This window comes from Peromyscus eremicus, unplaced genomic scaffold (genome assembly GCF_949786415.1).
Source record: "Peromyscus eremicus unplaced genomic scaffold, PerEre_H2_v1 PerEre#2#unplaced_2322, whole genome shotgun sequence".
NCBI lineage: Eukaryota > Metazoa > Chordata > Mammalia > Rodentia > Cricetidae > Peromyscus > Peromyscus eremicus.
The window spans coordinates 645-22,356 of NW_026736557.1; the positions used below are offsets into that span (position 1 = coordinate 645).

Consider the following 21,712-nt stretch of genomic DNA (forward strand, 5'->3'; position numbering starts at 1 on the left):
AGGCCTTGATGCAGTCACCATCATCTTGCTTGACATAGATGTGCCCCTCTTATGAGGTGGACCTTCTGCCCCAATCCAGGCTTCAGATGAGGGTGGCTCTAGCTAGTACATGATTATGACTGCCCATGTGAGAACCCAGTGGAGCCGTTGCTCAATTCCCAGCTAATGGAGGTCTGAAAGGGAGTAGAAAGTATTGTTTTAGCTGGGCGGTGGTAGCGCACACCTTTAATCCCAGCACTCAGGAGAGGTAGGCAGATCTCTGAGTTCGAGGCCAGCCTAATCTACAAAGTAAATTCCAGGACAGCCAGGGCTGTTACACAGAGAAACTCTGTCTTGAAACATGCCTCCTACCCCCCAAAGTATTGTTTTAAACTACTAGGTTGAGGGATAGTTTATTATGGATGGAGCATCAGCTAATTTACACTTTCTCTTGGTAATGGAGGTCTATAAATGAACTTTTTAAGCTAACTGGCTCAAAGTAGGAGTAAAAAGAGTGTCCCTGGAGAGGTCAGTGGTGGACCACTTTTACAAGCCTCACAAAGCAAATTTTCCGTGTTTACATTGTAGGTCTCTGTCTGGCGGCCCTAGAGTCACTGACATCCTAGTGAGAACTCTGTTCTTCTGACTCTCACCTTGAAGTCCTGTTCATCCTCATGCAGCAAATGATGGATGATAGGGCACTCCACCTCCGTGGATGAGCTGTCCTCTCTTTCTATCTCTGTGAAGTGGACTTCTGGACTGCTAGCCTCATGGCTGCTCCCTGGGGAGAGGTTCAATGCGTCTCCACCCTCTGCCTCAGTGGGTGAGTTCAGATTCTCCTCTGGGACCAGAGCAAATAAATAGTTAGGTAACAACATCCTGAGCAGATTACAAATACAGTGCCATCATTGGTCACAGTTGTTTGAAGGAATCCTGAAGTTAGAAATGTGAAATTTAGGGCTGAAGGAATGGCTTAGCTCAATCAACACCACGATAGGGCAGCCAAGCATCCCTGAGGCCCTAGGTTCAATCTCCAGTGCTGCCACCACCAAACCCCAAGTGGCTTTTAGAGAAAACAGTATGGAACTTATGGAATAAATTAATAAATAAAATAATATAGAAGTAATATAAATATATAGAAGTAAGAGGTGGCCCCATTTTAGGAAACTATCCTATATCCTTCTGATAGCCAAGACATTACCCACAGCCACCTGGGAACTAGTGGGTATACTAGCATTTTGGTTGGTCAAAGTGGTACCCAAACTATATTGACGTAGGCACCACCCCATCCCTCTCTATGAGTATCCACTTAATTCATTATAAAATGCATTGAACTTGGTGGAAAATGGGATTACAACTCAGGCACAGCAATGCATGTTTGTAATGCCAGCCCTTGGGAGACTGAAGCAGGGGGACTGTGAGTTTAAGGCCAGACTGTGCTATTTGGAGATATCTTAGAAAGAAGACAGAGTGTGGGAGAAAAGGGAAGGGAGGAGAGAGGGGAGAGAGAGAGGGAGGGAGGTAAGGAGGGAGAGAGGGAGGGAGGGAGGTAAGGAGGGAGGGAGGGAGGGAAGGAAAGAGAGGGAGGGAGGGAGGAGAGGAGGGAGAAAGGGAGGGAGGGAGGAGAGGAGGGAGAGAGGGAGAGAAGGAGGAAAGGAGGGAGAGAGGGAGGGAGGGAAGGAGGGAGAGAGGGAGGGAGGAAAGGAGAGAGAGAGAGGGAGGGAGGAAAGGAGGGAGAGAGGGGGACGGAATAGAGAAAAGAGGTGAGAAAGAGAAGGGAAGAGTTAGCGGACAGGAGACTAGAGCAAAAGATGCTCAGGTTGCTGTGCTTTAAGGTGAGGAAAATCTCATCGCAAGGAAATTGTACCTATGTCTATCTCTGGCAACTTCAAAGACACATCTTCAGGTGGCACTTGCTGCCCAACAGCTTGAGTAAGATACAGTTTCCTGAAAGAACAAATGTCAGATTGTCAGCCAATGAGTGCCCTGCCACATGCTCACCAGCACCTGTCTCTCTCCAGAGTGTGGAGACAAAGCAGAAAAGGGACCTACCTGCTTCACACGCTGCAGGAGCATAAGGCTTGTTGGAAAGCTGAGCTACTACAGAATTCTAAAGTGATAGTTTCTAGTGAGATGTATAGTGAGTGCTGTGAGAATTCTGGGAGTCAGAAAGAAGCACCCCTTGAGTTAGCCTTGGAGACAAGGAAGAGTTCCCAAGGAGAGGAAATCTGAACAGAGTCTTGGAGAGCCAGAAGTTCCCTGGGGGAGGAGTCGGAAAGGAGGGCAAGTCCAAACGGGAGAGTGAGAATGATATCAATTAGGTAACTGGGTTTTCAGTAAGAAAGTCAGTAAGAAACGCTGGGTGTAGCTCAGCATTAGAGGTCTTGCCTAGCATATATAAGGCCCTGGGTTCCATGGGAGGAGGGGGATGGCGGGGAAGGGGGAGAGTAGGAGAGGAAATGCATATAAGTTATTTAAAGCACATGTATGCAGAGTTTCTATACATTTGGAGTTGCGGCACATACTACTGTTAATATTTTTGAATTCTTTATTTTTTATTTTACATGTAAGAGTGTTTTGCCTGCATATATGTGCACCATGTGTATTCAGTAGCTTCAGAGACCAGAACAGGGATCCCCTGGCACTGGAGTTACAGATGGTTGTGAGCCACCATGTGAGTGGACTTGAACCCACGTCCTCTGGAAGAGCAGCCAGTACTCTTAGCCTCTGGGCCATCTCTCCAGCCACAGTTCCCTTCTTTTTTGCCTGCTGTCATCTAGTGGAAGCACTGGAGAACAAAATCTTTCTTTTTCTCTGTAGCACAGGTTGGCCTAGAATTATGTAGCCTATGCTGGCATTGAATTTATGGTAATCCTCTTGTGTTAGCCTCCTGGGTACTGGGATTACAGGTGACACCTGGCTAAATCATCTTAAAACAAAACAAAAACCCCTACCAACTTTTTACAGGTGTAATATTTACAAAACACTTTCAAGAAATGTTAATGACTTTGACCCAGCTATTCCGAGAGCACCAGATGCTAACTGCTATGGCACCAGGGAGCATCTCACCTGGGTATTTTGAGATCCAAAAGTCTACAGTTAAACAGCTGGTCAATAAGCACCAAATTTTCCTCTTCTAGTTGTTGAACACAACTTTCCAGTCTTTCAACTTCCTTCCTATGAGTCGAAATCTGTTTGCAGAAGAGGGGGATGGGTATCAGTACTTACTGGCTTCATTTAGTAAAGTTTTCTGTAAGGACATTTGCCTGAGGGAAGAGCTATCATTTATTATTTATTACTGGGTATTCCTGGTCCTTCTGTGGTTAAGAAGGAATAGTGGCGGGCGGTGGTGGCGCATGCCTTTAATCCCAGCACTCGGGAGGCAGAGCCAGGCGGATCTCTGTGAGTTCAAGGCCAGCCTGGGCTACCAAGTGAGTTCCAGGAAAGGCGCAAAGCTACACAGAGAAACCCTGTCTCGAAAAACAAAAAAAAAAAAAAAAAAGAAGGAATAGTGGGGCTGTTTTCTAGGTCATAAACAGGCCTGGTAGGTAGTTATTACAGAGCAGAACTTGTTCTTTTCTACCTTTCGGAAGCATGGCTGAACTTAAATATGAGCTAGAGGCAGAGATGAAAAACGCAATTCATTTAGCAATGATATATTGGCCAGTGAATGGAGTTCTCTCTAAAGGTGATTATAAACAAGACAATGAAAACACACTGGAATAATTGATATATATGGTGGTATTTTTTTAATACCTAAAAGCCCTTTCTACCAGCCTCTATATTAGGATTATGTTCTCTTTGAGCCTGGTGTCAGTTCTGAGCAATGCCATACATATGAAATATTTGCCAATTCATTTATTCTGTTGTACTAAACCCTTACTGTGTGCCAGGAAACATATAACAAATGATCAAGATACAAAATTAATTTAGCAATAGGCTCTCTTAGCCTTGTGGGAATGATGCGGTCCGAAGACGAGGAGACACAAACCTCGGTGGACGCTGGGCAGCCAGCTGCTCTGGGATGAGGAAGATGCAGATGTTGGGATAATGAAAAACTGGCAGGAGAGACAGACGACATCTGACCCACAACTTGAGAATGGAGTAGGGCTTCATGCAGATACAAGCAATGTCTCCTGGGAAGTAGGAACCTTTGCACATTTAAGGTGGGAGTGGGGAGGAGTTGGGGACTGACTGACCAACTAAGAAAGAGACAAATACTGCCCAAGAATCTGGTTTTTGTCCTCAAGGTGATGGCAAGTAACTGCCATGAACTTAGTTCGTGTTTAATTTTAAGAAAAAATTGAGTCAAATATGAACAGAATTTGCCAGTTTGGTTGATGGAGTTCCCATCAATCTTTTAAAAGCGTGTTTGGGACCGTCTGTCGAAAGAAGGCTGGCTGCCATGAGCATGCTCTGGCTTTAGAAGAGGCGTTCCTTTGTTTCCTACACTGTGATGTAAAGGTCTGGATGAACTCCAGTGAAACCAATGAAATCACCAATGACACCACCATTCATTCGGTAGATCCAGAAGCTGGTGAAAGATGGGCTGATCATCTGTAAGCCTCTGATTGTCCTCTTCTGGATTTGGTGGCCAAAAAGCACCTTGACCTATGGGGTGGGCAGGCATATGGGCATAGGTAAGTGGAAGGGCATGGCCAGGGACTGAACGTCATCAAAGAAGGGGAGGAGGCTGAGGATCCTGCTTGGACTGCTTAGGAGACATTGTGAATCTAAGAATGGCTACCTCACATGTCACAGCCTGTATCTGAAGGTGGAGAGGAGTATGTTCAAAACAAGAACACTTCCACGGAGCACATCTGCAGGCTTAAGACAGGCCAGGCCCACAAGAAGCTCCTGTGGATCAAACAGCAGGCCTAAGACTGAGGAAGGGCTTCCAGGCCAAGAAGAGCAGCATTGTAAGACCAAGGAGCAAGAGACTAAGACAATGAAGCCCCTGTCTCTGATAGACCCCAGACCCAGGGTACTACCTTCTCGGGTGGGCGCCCCAAGAACCCAGACTCCGGTCCAGTTGATGCAAACAGCAAGAGGTTTATTGATGCGGCTGTACAGTCAGGCTCCTCTTGTCCTGAGAGCAAGAGTCGCGCCTACTGCAGCCACATGGGTACTTTTAAAGGAAAAAACCCACAAAAGCCATAAGATTACAATTCCCATACAATTTCATTTTGATTGATTTATGTCTAGAGGCTAATTTCACAAGATCATGGCCTGATCACAGGGTGGGTACAGTCACGTCCGCATGCACATTCTTCCAGAAACCTCAAGGGGGGTATCAGGGCGGGAGTGGAGTTTACACAAAGGTCACAGTGGTCCTTCCTGGAACACTTGCAATTATCCCAGTAACAGTTGAGCACATCTCTTAACAGAAATCTCTTTACATTGTTACATTGTGGCAGGGGTGGTTGAGTAATGGCTGAGTCAGTTTGCCTTTGGAACTAGCTTTTTTCTTTTCTTTTAGTTCCTCATTCTTTTGGGGCTTGGGGGGTGTGAGCCTGAACGGTTAGGGTCTTTCATCTCCTGTCCGCATAGTGCCTCGGTGTTACCTTCCTGATTGATCACACGATCAGTCATTAGCATAAAACAACCCTTTATCACATACAAAAAAAAATATGAGAAAAGAAAGCTCATCAGAGGGAAGAACACATAGAAGTTACTTGGTTGAGCCCTGAAGTGATTTCTCTGGCACCCCTAGCAGTGTGAGTTATATTATACAGGCGTCAACACCAGCAGATGTTCATGGAAGCAATCGAGGCACTAGAATTAGAACTAAGTATAAAATCAAGAGTGGTGGACAGGTGGGAGTAACAGAAGAATGGGAGGAAGTAGGAAGCTTCAAGGAAGTGAAAACAAAGAATGCAGAAGCTAAAACTCCTTCAGGCCAGGAGAAGTTAACAGCTTCTGCTTTGCTATCAGAGTCAGTGATAGTTGGGAACCTTAAAGCATCCATATTAGTCATTTATTAAATGTGTGGGTTCTTTCTTATATGGGCAAACTTCTGAGATGTCCTGGCTAGTTTTACGCCAACACAACACAAGCTAGAGTCATCAAAAAGGAGAGAGCCTAAATTGAGAAAATGCCTCCATAAGATCAGGCTGCAAACCTGTAGGGCATTTTCTTAATTAGTGATTAATGTGGGAGGACCCAGCCCATTGTGAGTGGGGCCACCCCTGGGCTGGTGGTCCTGGGTTCTGTAAGAAAACAAGATGAGCAAGCCATGAGGAGCAAGCCAGTAAGCAGCACTCCTCCATGGACTTTGCATCAGCTCCTGCCTCCTCCATGTTCCTGGCCTGCTTGAACTCCTGTTCTGACTTCCTTCGATAATGAACATCGATATGGAAGTGAAAGCCAAATAAACCGTTTCCTCACAAACTTGCCTTTGGTCATGGAGTTTCATCACAGCCATTATAACCCTAAGTAGGACAGAAATTGGTATCGGGATCTTAGGGTATTGCTGTGACAGACCAGACTATGTGGTTTTGGGAAAGATTGTGGAAGGACTTTGGAACTTTGAGCTAAATTTAATCATGTCAAAATTAATATTTATTGTAATAGAGGAATTAAACCTATTGAATTTCCTTAAAATGCTTTGCCCTTTATTTCTAAGCTTTATGATTCAATTAAACTTGACATTTTCCCTTTGATTGCCAGTGAATTATAAGAAATAAAAAAAAATGAAATGAAATCAAATACAATTTGAGGCTTCATTAGAAAGAGGCCACCAATAAAGCCTTTGTTATCAGCCAAATATAGACTTTTTTAAAAAGTCATTTCCCTTAAACCTAAGATCTGTGTTTGGTGGGAGTGCTTACCTAGCATGTACAAGGCTCTGGGTTCAATCTCCAACACTGAAAAAAAAGTTAAATAAACTCTAAAAGGAAAAGGGAAAAGGGCTGGGGTGAAGCTAAGTGGTCGAATCCTTGCCCAGTGTCTCTCCATCCAATCCCTTAGTGCCCCTCCTGCACACAACTAAGCCAGTTGACAATATCACAGAAACAGTACATGATTTGTCTCCTAGTTTTCTAGAACCATTAACTACTTGGTCAGATGGGGAGCAAGGGAAGTGAAAAGAGAAAAACCTTAAAAGTAACTTCGCTGTTAGTGTTTCTGAGAAACAAGGAAGACTTTGATGAGAATTGAGCATTCCACAGTAGGAATGTCGGCTTGAGTGTCTTTTGGATCTCCGTGAACACATATTTACAGGCGACTAAAAATGGAGGTTCAGAACTAAAGACCCACGTGAGGCAATGAGAAAGATGTGCATCAGACGACCACAGTGCCTAACCCGATAGCAAGCCCCTCACATGGTTTAAAGTAAGTTCTCTCAAAACGTGGTGAGTTTGGGAGGGTACAGGAGAGATGGTTTAGCAGTTAAGAGCCCGTGCTCTTCCAGAGGACCCAAGTTCAGTTCCAAGCGCCCACATGAAGGCTTCGGACTACTCACAACTCCAGTCCCAGGGGATCTGCTGCCCTCTTCTGGCCTAGCTATAAACATCAGGCACACACATAGTGCACATACATGTATGCCGGCAAAACACTCGCCCACATAAAAAATAAAAATAACCAATCTCTTTTCTAAATAGTGAGTTTTGTTTCACCTATGGCATTTAAGCACGGGATAGATGGCTATTTGTCTAAATGTAAAGGGAATTTTTAGGAATGAGAGAGTGATTGAACTAGAGACACCTAAAGTATTGGTCAGAATTCAGAAACACTCAGGCCTGTTAATGAAGCATTTACTGCCTCTGTTACCACTAGGTAGCTGGTAATATGTTAACAGTTCCTTGTGTTGTTGCTTGAGACCTGGCAAAAGCAACTTTACAAAGGAAGGGCTGATTTCTGGCTCATTGTTTGAAGACACGAATGGCTTGAAGGTGTCCTGGCCAGGAAGGCATGGTAGCAGCTGCAGGAAGCAGCTGGTGACATTGCATCTGTCGTCAGGAAGGAGAGAACAATGAACACTGGTGTGCTCAGCTCACTCACTCTTTTTTTTTTTTTTTTTTTTTTATTCAGTATAGACCTCAGCCAATGAAGGTGCTGCCCACATTTAAGGTGGATCTTCCTACCTCATTTATAAAGCCCAATCTAGAAAGTTCTCATCGATGCCAAGGCTTACGTCTGCTAGATCGTGTCAGGTGGACTGTATTAACCATCACGATTCCAAACCTGTAACGTGATACACAATATGTGCCCAGCCTATGTCTCCAGAGACCCTTTGCACGTCCCTTTGCACCTCTGAACTCACTGCAGAATGACAGAGTCTGGTTTACATTTTAGAAGGAAGTCTCTGAGTTTGTGTGGAGGAGAAAGGGGAAGGGTCTGGCTTAAGGGAAGTAAAACCAGGTAAGGCGTCACTTAAGACAGGATGTGATTAAGGAGGGCCTGGGGTAGGGCAGTGGCGGAGAAGCAAGGGAGAAGTGGTTGGCTAGGATTTATGGGATGTAGAGGCCTTCTGGATGTGGCTACGAAAAAAGACATTTCTTTGGAACTTCCAAAGTCCTGACGTGGGACCGACAGCCTGGGACCAGAAGCAGTTTCAGGGAAAGAGGCAGATGTTGTCAATTCAGGAGTTTGAGATGCTTGTGGTGAGCTTACACTGAGCTGCAGCTGGCTGATGAGCGCATGGGTTTAGAGCCTGGAAATGACATCATTTCTAATCTGGATGCTTTTAAGCCTGAAACACAATTATCCTTGGGCATTTCTTCCCTGGAGTTTAGGGGAAGCCAGCATTTCCTGTTTCTCTCTTTCTTGGTATACTAGTTTATGCTGTTAAGTGTACTGTTAAGTAAATTCCTGAGGATGACTGAGAAGTAAATATCACAGCCCTTGACATTCTGGGAATAGCTGTTTGTTTTGTTTCCTTTAATCTAGCTGAGTGGAGTATAGAATTCCCAGTTCAAAAGCACTCGCCACCTGAACTTCATTACTGACACCAGTGCTGGTCTACCGCTGCTCATCAGTTCGGCCTCCTTTTGTCGGCCATTTCTAGCCGCCAGGCACTTCCTTCTCCAGCTTTGCTGATGCTTCCCTCTGCTTTATCTTTCTAGAATTCATGTTTCTTGGATACTGTGCCTCTTCTATTAGTGATGTGTCTCTCCCTGTCCTGAGAGAGTGCACTCGGCATACTATTTTATATCTGATTATTTTGGTCTTGAAGGATCCTGTTTCATAAACAAACTGACTCTCAATTTTTTTGATATTAATAAAAGTCGCCTTGCAATTTTTCTGAAATTCCCTCGGGCATATTTTAGGGATGGCTTTAGCACTTGCTTCTGCTCTCCTTAGTTCGCCTGGTTTTTCTCCCCTTTGTCCAATTGTCCTTAGTGATCCTTCGGTCATATTAAGAAGGGTCTAAGGCAGCAGTTCTCAACCTGTGGATTGTGACCCCTACACGAGTTGCCTAAGACCGTCTGAAAACACGGATTTCCGACGGATGGTGGTAGGAATGGAGACACTGCTTCTTTATCCATCTCAGGTAGGTCTGCCCACCTGAGTACCATCCAGAACCTGGACTGTATTAAAGGGTCACAGCATTAGGAAGGTTGAGAACCACTGGTCTAAGGAATGGTGGTGTTTTCTCCACCACTGCATAAATATGACTGTTTTTACCCTAAGTTTCTCCTCACAGTGAGAGAGCAGATTAAAGTCTGTAAATGTGGCATGTCGGGGCAGGAGGACTGTTTTGGATTGAGAAATCAGGAGTAGGATATTTTGACTGTGTCCCCATGAATGTCACAATTGGAAACATATAATTTTTGCATATAAAGGCCTCACATCTATGCTAGAAACTGTATCAGATGACTTCAGTGTTCTGCATGTTCCTAGGCCAGAAGAGAAGTGCTTTGTTCTGTGTGAAGGAGATGATCCCAGGGATGCTAGCAAGTTCTTGTTTTCTCCTCCTCCTCCTCCTTCTCCTATCCCTGCCACTTACAGCACACACAGGCTCTGAGAAGAGGCCCCCTCAGGCTTCCCAAACAGAGTTTTGCACTTCCCACGGAGCACACTTACAACATCTGGACCAAATGTTATCTGCTACTTTCACCCAACAGCTTGCTTTCACACCTTTTTTTTTTGTCTGCCAGGAAACTGTCAAAACCTCACCTGCCGGTTCACTACACCTGTTGTCCTTTCAGATGGGGTCTTTTTTTTCCTTTATTAAGAAATTTTCTACTCCACACACCACCCACAGATCCCCCTCCTCCCTCCTCCCACCCCCCAGCCCTCTCTCCTAAGCCATTCTGCATCCCCACATACCCCAAATCGAGGTCTCCCATGGGGAGTCAGCAGAGCCCAGCACACTGAGCCTAGGCAGGTCCAAGCCCCTTCCCACTGCACCAAGGCTGTGCAAGGTGTCACACCACAGGCACCGGGTTCCAGAAGCCTGCCCATAGACCAGGGACAGATCCTGATCCCCCTGCCTGGGTGCCCCCCGAACAGTTTGAGCCAAACAACCGTCTTCCATATCCAGAGGGCCTAGTCCAGTCCCATGGGGGCTCCACAGCCACCAGTCCATAGTTCATGGGCTTCCACTAGTGTGGTCCGTCATCTCTGCACGTCCTCCCATCATGATCTCGACTTCCCCTGCCTGCAGTATCTCTCCTCTCTCTCATCAATTGGATTCCCGGAGCTCAGCCTGGTGCCTGGCTGTGGATCTCTGCATCTGCATCCATCAGTCACTGGACAAAAACTCTATGATGACAGCTAGGTTATTTGCTAGGCTGGTCACTAGAGTAGACCGGTCCAGGCACCCTCTGGACCACTGCCAGCAGACCAAGGTGGGGTCATCCTTGTGGATTCCTGAGAGTCTCCCCAGCACCCTGCCTCTTCCTAGTCCTATGATGTCCTCATCTATCATGGTATCTCCCTCCCTGCTCTCCCACTCTGTCCTTGTTCCAGCTTGACCCTCCCATTTCCCTATGTTCTCATCCCCCACTCCTCATCCTCTGCCACCACCCCCCCACACCCAGTCCACTCATGTAGATCTCATCCACTTCTCCTTCACAGGGTCATTCATGTGTCCCTCCTAGGGTCTTTTCCTGTTAGCTAGCCTCTCTGGAGTTGTGGGTTGCAGTCTGGCCATCCCTTCCCTCACATCTAATAACCACTTATGAGTGAGTACATACTATGTTTGTCTTTCTGAGTCTGAGTTATCTCACTCAAGATGATATTTTCTAGTTCCATCCATTTGCCTGCAAATTTCATGATGTCATTGTTTTTTACTGCTGAGTAGTACTCCATTGTGTATATGTGCCATATTTTCTTTATTCATTCAGATGGGTTCTTTATTGTATCTCTATAATTTTATTTCAGAGGGCCCTTAGAGAAACAAGATGCACCTTGAGCTACAATATAATTCACAATTTTGTATAACTGCATCTAAACTAAAAGTGTATGTGAGTATGTATATGATTCATCCCCTCAATGAGTAAGTATATCTATACTTACAGACATTCCTTAACATTCATTCATTTAATAGCTGTTTTTGATAAGCAAAGATTATTCTTCAGGTACTGTAGACATTCAGTTAAAAAGATACAGCCTGCTCTGTGTATTGAGGACACAGATCACAAGCAGAGTTTCAACGTATTTTAGCAAGGATTCAGCAATACAAGAAAACACTGGGAAAACTGGAGTTCTCAAGATGCCTGAGAACATTATGAAATGATTCACAAAGAAATTGGTTATCAAAGTCTGCACCTAAAGGAAGAGTTAGTTTTCCAGACAGTGAGAGTATGGATGTACTAGAGATCAGGACAGAGTGACCTACATCTACAATGTGAGGAAAACAGGACAGTTCCAAATAACAAAGACTATGCAGATCAAAACAGTGACCGTATAGAGTGTGCTATAGAAGTCCTTACATGACCACACCCAGCAAACTGCCATACAGCCCTGGCCCAGGGAGCAGGTCCTAGCTCAGCAGTTCCCATGAACTCTTGAACAGATGAGAGGGGATCAGGGTGGGGAGAGACACAGGTGCCGCAAGTACCTCTTGATCACAGGCAAATGGCTGTACTGTGCATTTGCTTTGGACCACAATACAGTATCCTACAGATTAGAGCGATCACTTCAGGAGTCACCAGTCAGTGTAGGGAGAAGACCAGAGCACTTCTCAGAGCTGAAGGGCAGAGGAAGCGAGGATCCAAAGGGAACGCCTGGGATCTGAGTGCGAGCTGGCCACCTGCTTGCAAAAGGTAATGTAAGCCGTTCTGCTCTGTGTATCAGATGAGGAGGACAAAAGGAGGTCTAAAAGGCTGAACACTTCCAAAGGATGATGTGTGACCTAGGGGTGACGCCTTGCCAACCACCCAGCAGGAGGCAGGCTCATGAGAAGCACTAGTTGGTTGTAGGACATAGTGCAACTTGGTGCATTTGGGTGTACAGTGTGGATGAAGCCTCCAAATTATTTCTGGTTATTACTGAGATTATTTCTGGCATTTGTTGAGTAACAATATGATAGGATTAGATTTTACTTGGACATTCCTTTATATCAGTAAAAATCTCATACTTGTCCTATGACTTCAACTTTATAATTATAGGTCATTGCCAGTTCAAGAAAGAAAAAAAAATACAGGGAGAATTATTTTGACACATTCTACTTACTTCTTTTTTTAGCCAGTCATTCTCCCAGATCTCTCGGTAGTTGCCCTTGTCAATGAACCTCACGGCATTCTACAAGAAAAGTTTTGTATGAAGGAAGAGTTGTCATAAGGTGACACAGTGTCAGCACTGGTGGGACACAGTTCGTCTCCTCCTTTGTTTGCATTTTGTTTTGAACCATATCCCCAGCCTGATATTTACAACTTACCCACGAGACTTTTCTAGCGGATGGCACTGTATTTCTTTGTGAGATAGTTTCATATGAACATCATGTCTCAAATCCAACATTCAGTTACTAAAGGACAATACTTCTTTTTAAATACATTGATTTTTAATTTTTTTAAAGATTTATTTATTTTATGATTTTATGTGTTTGAGTGTTTTTGCCTTCATGCATGCATGTGTACCGTATGCCTGCCTGGTGCCCAGAGAGGTCAGAAGAGGGCATCAGATACCCTGGGAGTAAAGTCACAGATGTCGTGAGGTCACTGGGAATTGAACCTGGGTCCTCTAAGAGAGCAGCAAGCACATCCAACCACTGAGCCAACTCTCTAACCCGAGATGAAACCTCTTAAAAGGAGAAAAACTAAAAGGTTGTAGCAAGAGTGAGCCAAGAGAAGTAGGAGCTAGAGAAACGCACGTGTGGCAAACGCTCGCCATATGAGCTTGAGGGTCTGAGTTCAATTCCCAGCACTCACATAAACAAGCCAGCTGTTGGTGCGAGATGGCTTCATGGGTAAAAGCACACACTGCATCAGCTCTACAACCTGAGTTCCATGCTCAGAACCAACAGTGGGAAAGAACCAAACCCCCAAAGTGGCCTTCCGACCTCTCTGTGTGTGCCATGGCACATGTGCATCCATACACACATAACTTAGAAAGCAAAACTTGGACGTGGTGGTGTGCTTGCAGTCCCAGTGCTGGGGAGGGAGACAGGTGAAGGATGCTGGGGCTCACTGGCCACACGGTCCAACCTAATCAGTGAGCTCCAGGCCAGCGGAAGCTGGGTAGACAGCTCCTGAGGAACAACATCCAAGGCTGGACTTTGGCCTCCGTGTGTGTGTGTGTGTGTGTGTGTGTGTGTGTGTGTGTGTGTGTACACATCTGTGCACACACATAAATAAGAAAGAAATGTCCTAGACTGTAAACATGGACAGGAATGATTTAATAGTATGTTAAAGATAAGTTGATTTGTTAAGTCTTTGAAAGTAGAAGACTTTCCATGAAAAAAACTTTAGGTAAACGAAAAAAGATTCATGTTTATTAAATTCAGAGACGGCATGCATTTCCTAGGACTGTTTATATTCCAGCTATAACTGATAACTCACATTTCCACCACCATAAACTATCATTAATTTTTTCAGATTGTTTATTTTTTGTGTACAGAGTTATGTCTACATGTGTTTGTGTACCATGTGTGTGCCTGGTACCCAAGGAGGTCAGAAGAGGGCATAGGATCCCTTGGAATTGGGGTTATGGATGGTTGTGAGCTGGGATGTGGGTACTGGGAATCAAACCCATCTACCCTGTAAGAGCAACAAGTGCTTTGAACAGTGGATCCATCTCTCCAGCCCCTTCTGGTTTTGTTCCCCCATAAAATACCATCTGAACAAAACCTGAAGGAGGTCCTAACTGAGATTAGCTGGCTTGTTGCTTAATTCACTAACAGCGGGCCAGTGGTTTTAACTTTTGTTCTGTATCAGAACCCAATGAAAGCCGGAAAATCCATAAGCCAGGACAATATCCCAGAGCAATTACATTAGCGTCTCTGTGGGTGGGACCCAGGCACCATGGGGTGATACATGAATTGCATGTCTAGTTAGGTTGCACAGCACAGAACACAGGAAGCTCAAAAGCCTGACACTGAGCCATGATCTGAAAAGAGATCTGAACTGAATCTGGATCCTCCCATGTGTTCTGTGCAGGTCACTGTTCTCTATGACGCTGTCCCATTAGCAAACCTCTAGAGCTTTAAGGATTGCTGAGAGATTCAAATGTCAGATGAAAGCTTGGGACAGTCCTCGAGATGAACACTTGACATTACAAGTCAGCTTTGTTTTATCTTGTCATGTGATATCCACATAGGCATTTTAAGTCATTTACGCTGTGGTCAGATCACGGTGAGATGGATTTCACCATCTCGTCAGACTCGTCACAAAGCGACCCAACTGCATGAACAGACAAACCATTGACCGGTTCCCCAATATCTTCGTCTTTGCAAATCTGTAGATGTCAGGCAGACAGAGTGCCACTTAAGAGCAATGGGACCCACGGGGACTTGATGAGCATCGCCGCTGAACTGCTGACGGCACTTTTGGAAACATCTGAAGCTTAGGGTTCTGAAGAATGGGTGGGCTTTAAACCAGAATTCCCTTTACCGACCTAGGAAGGAGTCAGAATACAGGAGAAGCACTGTGCGCATGTGTGCTGGGGGGAGAGTTAGACTTTCCATGTCAAACAAAGTCATGAGAAAACAGAGATGACTGGGAATTTCATCTTGAAATATGATTTGTAGCCCAACTTTTTTCTTTTTTGAGACACGGTCTCTCTCTGTAGCCCTAGTTGTCCATGTAGACCCACGCTGACCTCAAACTCACAGAGATTCACCTGTTTCTGCCTCCCAAGTACTGGGGTTAAAGACGTGCCACCACACCTGGCTTTCTTGTCAAAATCTTTAAAACACAATAATGTAGAGTGTACTCTCCCAGGTTTAGATATATAAAGAATTGCTTTTAGACAAATTATATTTCATTCAAAACACTTATTCTTAATATTTCACTATAGCTATATGATACCATTAACATAACTGAATAGTAATTCACTTGCTCCTTGTGAGACAAGATACTACTTAAATAAGCTGGTTTAATCCTTACACTCTATATTTAAGGTAAATAAATATAATAGTCTCTGCTCTATGCATTAGAAAACAGAAGTCTGGGAAAATGGAGTAATGAATCCTGTTCTACAGCTCATGAGTGCTAGGACAGCACAGTAAACTGCCTAACTTTGGAAACCAAGGCTTTTGTTTTGTTTGGTGGACGTAATGGTGTCTTTAAGTTTGTAGTGCTGTGAGTCAAACCCAGGGTTGTACACATGCTAGGCAAGTGCTTCATCACTAAGCCTCATCCTAACCCCCATTCTTTCTTTCTGAGACAGGGTTTGGCTATTTAGAGCATGGACCTCCTGCCTCAGCCTTCAGAGTGTTGAGCTTCAGGCATGTACCACCATGGGCCTCAAACAAACAGGCATGTGCCACCATGACCCTCAAACAAACAGACATGTACTACCATGGGCCTCAAACAAACAGGCATGTACCACCATGGGCCTCAAACAAACAGACATGGACCACCATGGGCCTCAAACAAACAGGCATGTACCACCATGGGCCTCAAACAAACAGACATGGACCACCATGGGCCTCAAACAAACAGGCATGTACCACCATGGGCCTCAAACAAACAAGCATTCCCTTTGACGGCTCTCCATGATAAACTACATGAATAAGGGGAAGTTCTGCTTTGTTTTATGAGACTTGACACCTACCTGTGTGGCCCATTCCTTCCTTAGGTCTAGTTGTATCAGGGTTTCTCTGATTATTCTTTTTCTAGTATCTTCCAGAGTGATTTTATACTGTTCTTTAAAAAGAAATGACAAGCCTTAGTGGGGCTGATCGGAGGGAAAACTGTGATGTTTATAAATTTTACTGTTCATGGCCCTCCTCCCTCTTGACACACCTCTCACCCTACCCCCAAAGTCTCAAGAATGTATTTAGTTCCTCTAATCAGAATAAATGCTCCAATAATTTGTTAACACCTTAGTCTGAATTACCTAAGGTCTCCAAGGATGTTTGTATTTTCAAAGGATTCTCTCTGCAGAGGGAGAATTTGAAGCAATACTTGTATATCATCTATCCTTTGGATCACCCAGGATCGGGTGCTTTTAATTTCACAGCGGGCACATACAGACTTAATTATCTAACTAATTAGATTACCAATATTCCTGGCACGTGGTTTCTGGTGTGAGGAAGACACAGTGAGGAGAGGGGGAGGAGGGTTGGAGGAGGCAGACCTCAGACTGTGCTCTGTTGGAGAATATTATTATTTTAAGGTGTGTTATTTTTGTTTATGTTCCATTTGTTTAACTCTGCGAAGCTGTGATACTTTGCCTGTCTAAAATACCTGATGGTCTAATAAAGAGCTAAATGGCCAATAGTGAAATAGTGAGGCAGGAGAAAGGCGAGGCGGGGCTGGCAGTCAGAGAGAATAAACAGGAGGAGAAATCTGGGAGGAGAAAGAGAGATCTAGTAGCCAGAGAAGGAGGATTCTGGGGGCTAGCCACCCAGCTATACAGCCAGCCACAGAGTAAGTGTAAGATTGATAGAAGTAAGAGAACAGGAGAAGCCTAAAGGCAAAAGTTGACAGGATAATTTAAAGTTAAGGAAAGCTGGCAAGAAACAAGCCAAGCTAATGTTTATAAGTAAGAATAAGCCTCTGTGTGTGATTTATTTGGGAGCTGAGTGGCAGGCCCCCCTAAAAGAAAAAACCAACCAACAACAGTGCTGAGCATCTGATAAGCAGGGAGACAGAGATTAGGTGCTGAATTCCCTATCCTCCAGGATTTTCCTTCCTTTTTTTAAAAAAAGATTTGTTTGTGACTAGATATACATGTCAGCACACGTGTGGAGGTCAGAGGATAGCTCGGTGGAGTCAGGTGACTAAGTATACATGTCAGCATGTGTGTGGAGGTCAGAGCATAGCTCTGGGAGTCAGTATCCTTCCACCTTGCTTTTGAAGCAGGGTCTTTTGTTTCTGCCACTGTGCATAGAAGGCAATCCTCCTGTCTCAGCCTCTCCTCTCTCAGTAAGAATGCTAGGATTACAAGTGCATACCCCAGCATCCAGGTTTTTAAGTTGGTTCCAGGGATCGAACTCAGGTCCCAGGTTTGTGTGGCTTCTACCACTGGGCCATTTCTCCAGTCCTATTTATTAGTGATAGAGTAAGATGAAAAGTTTAAGCCTCAAAAGGTGCTGAGGGATCTTATAACCGAAGCTCCTTCGAAATGAAAATAAAGAACAAGGGCCTAAGTCTTCCTCAGAGAGTGGAGAGAAACGAAACTGCATAAAGGAGGCCGGTCCCCCAGCAGTTATCAGCTCCATAATCAAGACACTGCTGAAGACACTGGGAAAGCTGCTGGGTAAGCCCGACAAAGATGTCTGCCCTTAGCCATGCGCATTCTCAAAGGGCAGCCAGAATTCAGGGAAGAAACCGGTTATTTCAGGTGGTGATGTGTGGGATAAAGTCAGATCCTCTATTTCAGATAAGAGGAAATATTTGAGCAGAGTCTACCCAAGGTGGTAACAGTCAGCACCGAGGCACCTGTACTTCTCCAAAGGACTTTAAGGTGACAGTGGTCAAATTTAGTTGTTCATTGTAGCATCCCATCAGCTGTGTTTATGTAGACCATATGCAAGCTGTTGAAAGTCAAGGTGTATTTTCCCATGTGGATAACGTTGGAAATCATGTCTGCTAGATTTTTGGACAGATCCACCAAGCCTTATTTAATTTACGTAGACGAATTTCTAACCGGTCTTATTAAATAAAAAACACGGAGCCAGAAATTTGGGTTAAGGCCTGAGAAAAACCAGAGAAATAGGACAAACCACACTTCAACCTCACCTCACTGATACCGCAGCTTCCAAAGACGAGCGACTTCCTGTCTACCCACGCCTGTATGCCTTGCTGTTCTGCCATCTGATTTGCTCTCTCTGTCCAGCTACATCACTTCCTCTTCCTGCCCAGATCTGCCACTTCTTGTCTGTCTGTACAGACCTCCAGACCTCCATGGTTAACTAGTGTTGGAATTTAGGGTGTGTGCCACCACACCTGGCTCTGTTCCCAGTGTGGCATTGAAGTCATAGAGATCCAGACAGATCCCTGCCTCCTAAGGGATAGTTTTAAGGGCATGCGCTACCATTGCCTGACTTCTGTGTTTATTTATAATGGCTGGCCTTTCTCCTCTGATCCTCAGATAAATTTTATTGGTGGACACGAATAAAATATCACCACAAACTTATTCTCTGATTAAACAAAAATGCTAAGACTGCTGTAGACCCTAACTGCCATTTAGGGCTCTGTTTCAAGGGGCAAAATTTGCTTTTTTTTTTTCTTTTTTTTTTTTTTTTTTGTTGTTGTTGTTGTTGCATGTGAAGTATTTATTTTCTGGGAAAAAGTTTTCCAGCAAATTTTATTTTTGAAACTTAGACAATCTTTTTAGCCTCAGACACTTTTATTTTTTAATGTTTTAAATTGAAATAGAATTTTATCACTTCTCCCTTCCCTTTCTTTCTTCAATCTCCTTTCAGTTATCCTCCTCAAATTCTCCCATACCCCCTCTCAAGGTGATAGCCTCTTTTTCTTTGATTTTACTTGTTGAAAACACACACACACACACACACACACACACACACACACACACACACACACACACCCTGCTGAGTACGTTTTTGTTGTTGGTAGGTATATAGTGTCCCAAGGCTGACCATGGGGCATTGAGCAACCAGTAAAGAGGCTCATTCATGGGAGATGCTCATTCTCCTTCTCCCAACAGTCAATAGTTGTCTGAAGTTCTTTGTCTAGGGGTGGAACTCTGTGAAATTGGGGACATCTTCTTAACAGACCAAGGCCAGACCAAGGCAGCCACAGCACAACTCTGGGATCTTGGGCTGATGGGAAGGAGATGGCAGGTCTGGTCTTTCAATAACCAAACTGAGGGTGCTACTAGGCAGCTAGGGAGCTGAGCAAGTTCTTCATCCTCATCTGTACTTTGTATTTGTGTGGCACTTCTCCCTACTAGATGAGGACAGCTGGAGGTGAAATGACTTCTGGGTACTGTTGTGTTACTGTTCCCCTGAACACAATACATTTTGAAAAAATATTTTGGAGAAAGTTGAATGTGGCAAACTGGCGGCCAGCCGTTGGTGGGCAGTGGTCTGAGACTTCAGAAATTGGGTTGTGGCAGCCAATAATGGCTCATCAGGGCAACTGAGTTAGAGGGGAGTGGAGGCAATTAAGAGGAAGAGTTCCTCCCAGTGGTGGACAGGGGTCAGGACAGGGCCTCTGATAGAGCTGAGCAAGATTGTATGAGGCATGAAGAAGAGAGATGGGCAGGTTTGGGGAGCTAGTCTAGCTTGACACCTAGAAAGTGAGAAATGGAAATCTGTGTTGTTTTAGACAACATATGCTCATCCACACAGTGTCTATTTCTCATTTTCATTTGGAATATCATGACTATTGAATTCTTCCAGTCTATCTTATGAAATTTCTTTCTTTGATGCAGGCCCTAGCCCATGAGGTTAATGCTAATTGTTTATTTAATCTTTAAACACAGACATCTAAAAGTTGCAGTGGGTCAGAACTTTAGCTGTAATCTGTTTTTCATTCTTAGCATCTGAAAGAAATTGTAAAACCTGGAATCAGGTAACATGGTAATTCTTTGCTGTAAATCACCCAAAAAGGATAATCAAATACATTCTGAAGGTCTAGTTGAATTGCCATATTAATACTGAAAAAGCAATATTAACATGCTCTCTTGTTCTAAGCTCTATATAGCGTCCTATGGATTGCTTTTTCTTAAAAACAGAGTAGAGTGCACAGCGCAAGGGCTATTGTGAAAATCTCATGGCTGCCTTTTGTGATTCAGTTGGTGCTTCCTGTAGCCACGACCCTTACTAGCCACTCACTGTCGAAGGCAGCCAAAGAAAGCAGGGCTATGGAGGAACCTCCTTGGAGAAGTTTGAGACACCACAAGTAGGCCCTTGAGAGATTGTGAGTTTATGCTTCAAGACTGTTGGCTGTTCAACTGTCCAATCAATCGTGGTCCCTTCTGAGAAACTAACCCCAAACCATGCAGGCTAATGCTTGTTGGCCAACACTTTACCTTCCGGTTGTCTCTGACTCTCCTTTGGTTTTATCGACTGCTGCCTATGGGAGTCTGTGGTGTGATCCTTTACTCATTTTACTGATCCTGTCTCAAGCTCATTTCCAAACCCTGGTCCTCATTAGCTTTCAAAGCTAATTCATGATTCTCCTGTCATGAGAGTGTGTGTCTAGATTCTTCCTGTGGTACTGCATCTGTACTCTTTGATGTGGGGGACACAGTGTGCATTTAAATGGATAACAACTTTTCCTTTGTCCCTCGGTCCTCAGTACCCCACCACCACCACACCCAACTCAAGTACCATCTCAAGTTTTTGTGGGCTCACAGCTGCTTGTCCTGTTTTGATAACGAATTATTATGGGAGTGCCCTGGCTTTTCGTTTACTAAACATGGGCTTCCTGCTCTATGGTGATATTTTATTTGTGCTGAAATGTGATTTTATTTGTATGTTAATAAATAAAAGTGCCTGGGGGTCAGAGCTAATAGCCAGCCATAGCAGAAGTCTGGCAGTGGTAGCACATACCCTTAATCCCAATCACATGACAGGCAGATCTCTGTGTGTTCAAGGACACCACCAGCATGGAGACACACGCCTTTAATCTCAATACCAACCATAGAGACCTAGAGGTCTGTATAGACAGGCAGTGACTAGGAGGTCATGTGGTTGGGTTTACAGCCAATGAGAAGGCAGAACAGAAAGTCAATAAAAAGACAGACACACAGGAAGTGGGTCTCTTTCTCAGGGGAAGGACAGCAGCGAGGGGTAAGAAGGCGGTCTTGGTCTCAGCTCTTAGCTACTGCTCTCTGACCTCTGGGGCTTTTAACTCTGCATTTGGTTCTGTGTTTCTTATTTAATAAAACCATTCAGAATTACATCTACACTGCTCATTATTGTATTGAATTTGAGTGAGCTCTGCGGCAACTGACCTGACATTTTCTCGGCATTTTCTTTGACTGTTTCGATGTCATTTTGTAAGGAAACAATGAGTTGAGCGTGCTGAGCACTCCCTGAATTCTTGTACTCTTCCCAATACTCCTTTTCACTGAGTTTCTCAAGAAACAGCTTCTCAGCATCATTTATTTGTAAGCGCATTTCTGTTGGAAAGAAAAACAAGGCACATGTCATTTCTGCCATCCTTGGAACCATTCTATAGTACAGTCTGTTTTCACAAAGTTAAGG

General features: G+C 44.4%; 1 protein-coding gene across 1 annotated transcript in view; it reads right to left on the bottom strand.

The window, feature by feature from the left end:
• Positions 1 to 575: 575 nt before the first annotated feature.
• The window catches only part of Ccdc83 (coiled-coil domain containing 83), a 40,595-nt gene continuing 19,458 nt past the window's right edge, over positions 576 to 21,712 (bottom strand). Inside the window, exons 5-10 of the mRNA XM_059253144.1 lie at positions 21,460 to 21,627; positions 16,141 to 16,232; positions 12,601 to 12,669; positions 3,049 to 3,170; positions 1,847 to 1,926; positions 576 to 820 (exon numbers count right to left, since the gene is read on the bottom strand). Coding sequence (XP_059109127.1) covers positions 591 to 820; positions 1,847 to 1,926; positions 3,049 to 3,170; positions 12,601 to 12,669; positions 16,141 to 16,232; positions 21,460 to 21,627 — 761 coding nt within the window. The 3' untranslated portion in view covers positions 576 to 590. The remainder of the gene's footprint in view (positions 821 to 1,846; positions 1,927 to 3,048; positions 3,171 to 12,600; positions 12,670 to 16,140; positions 16,233 to 21,459; positions 21,628 to 21,712) is intronic.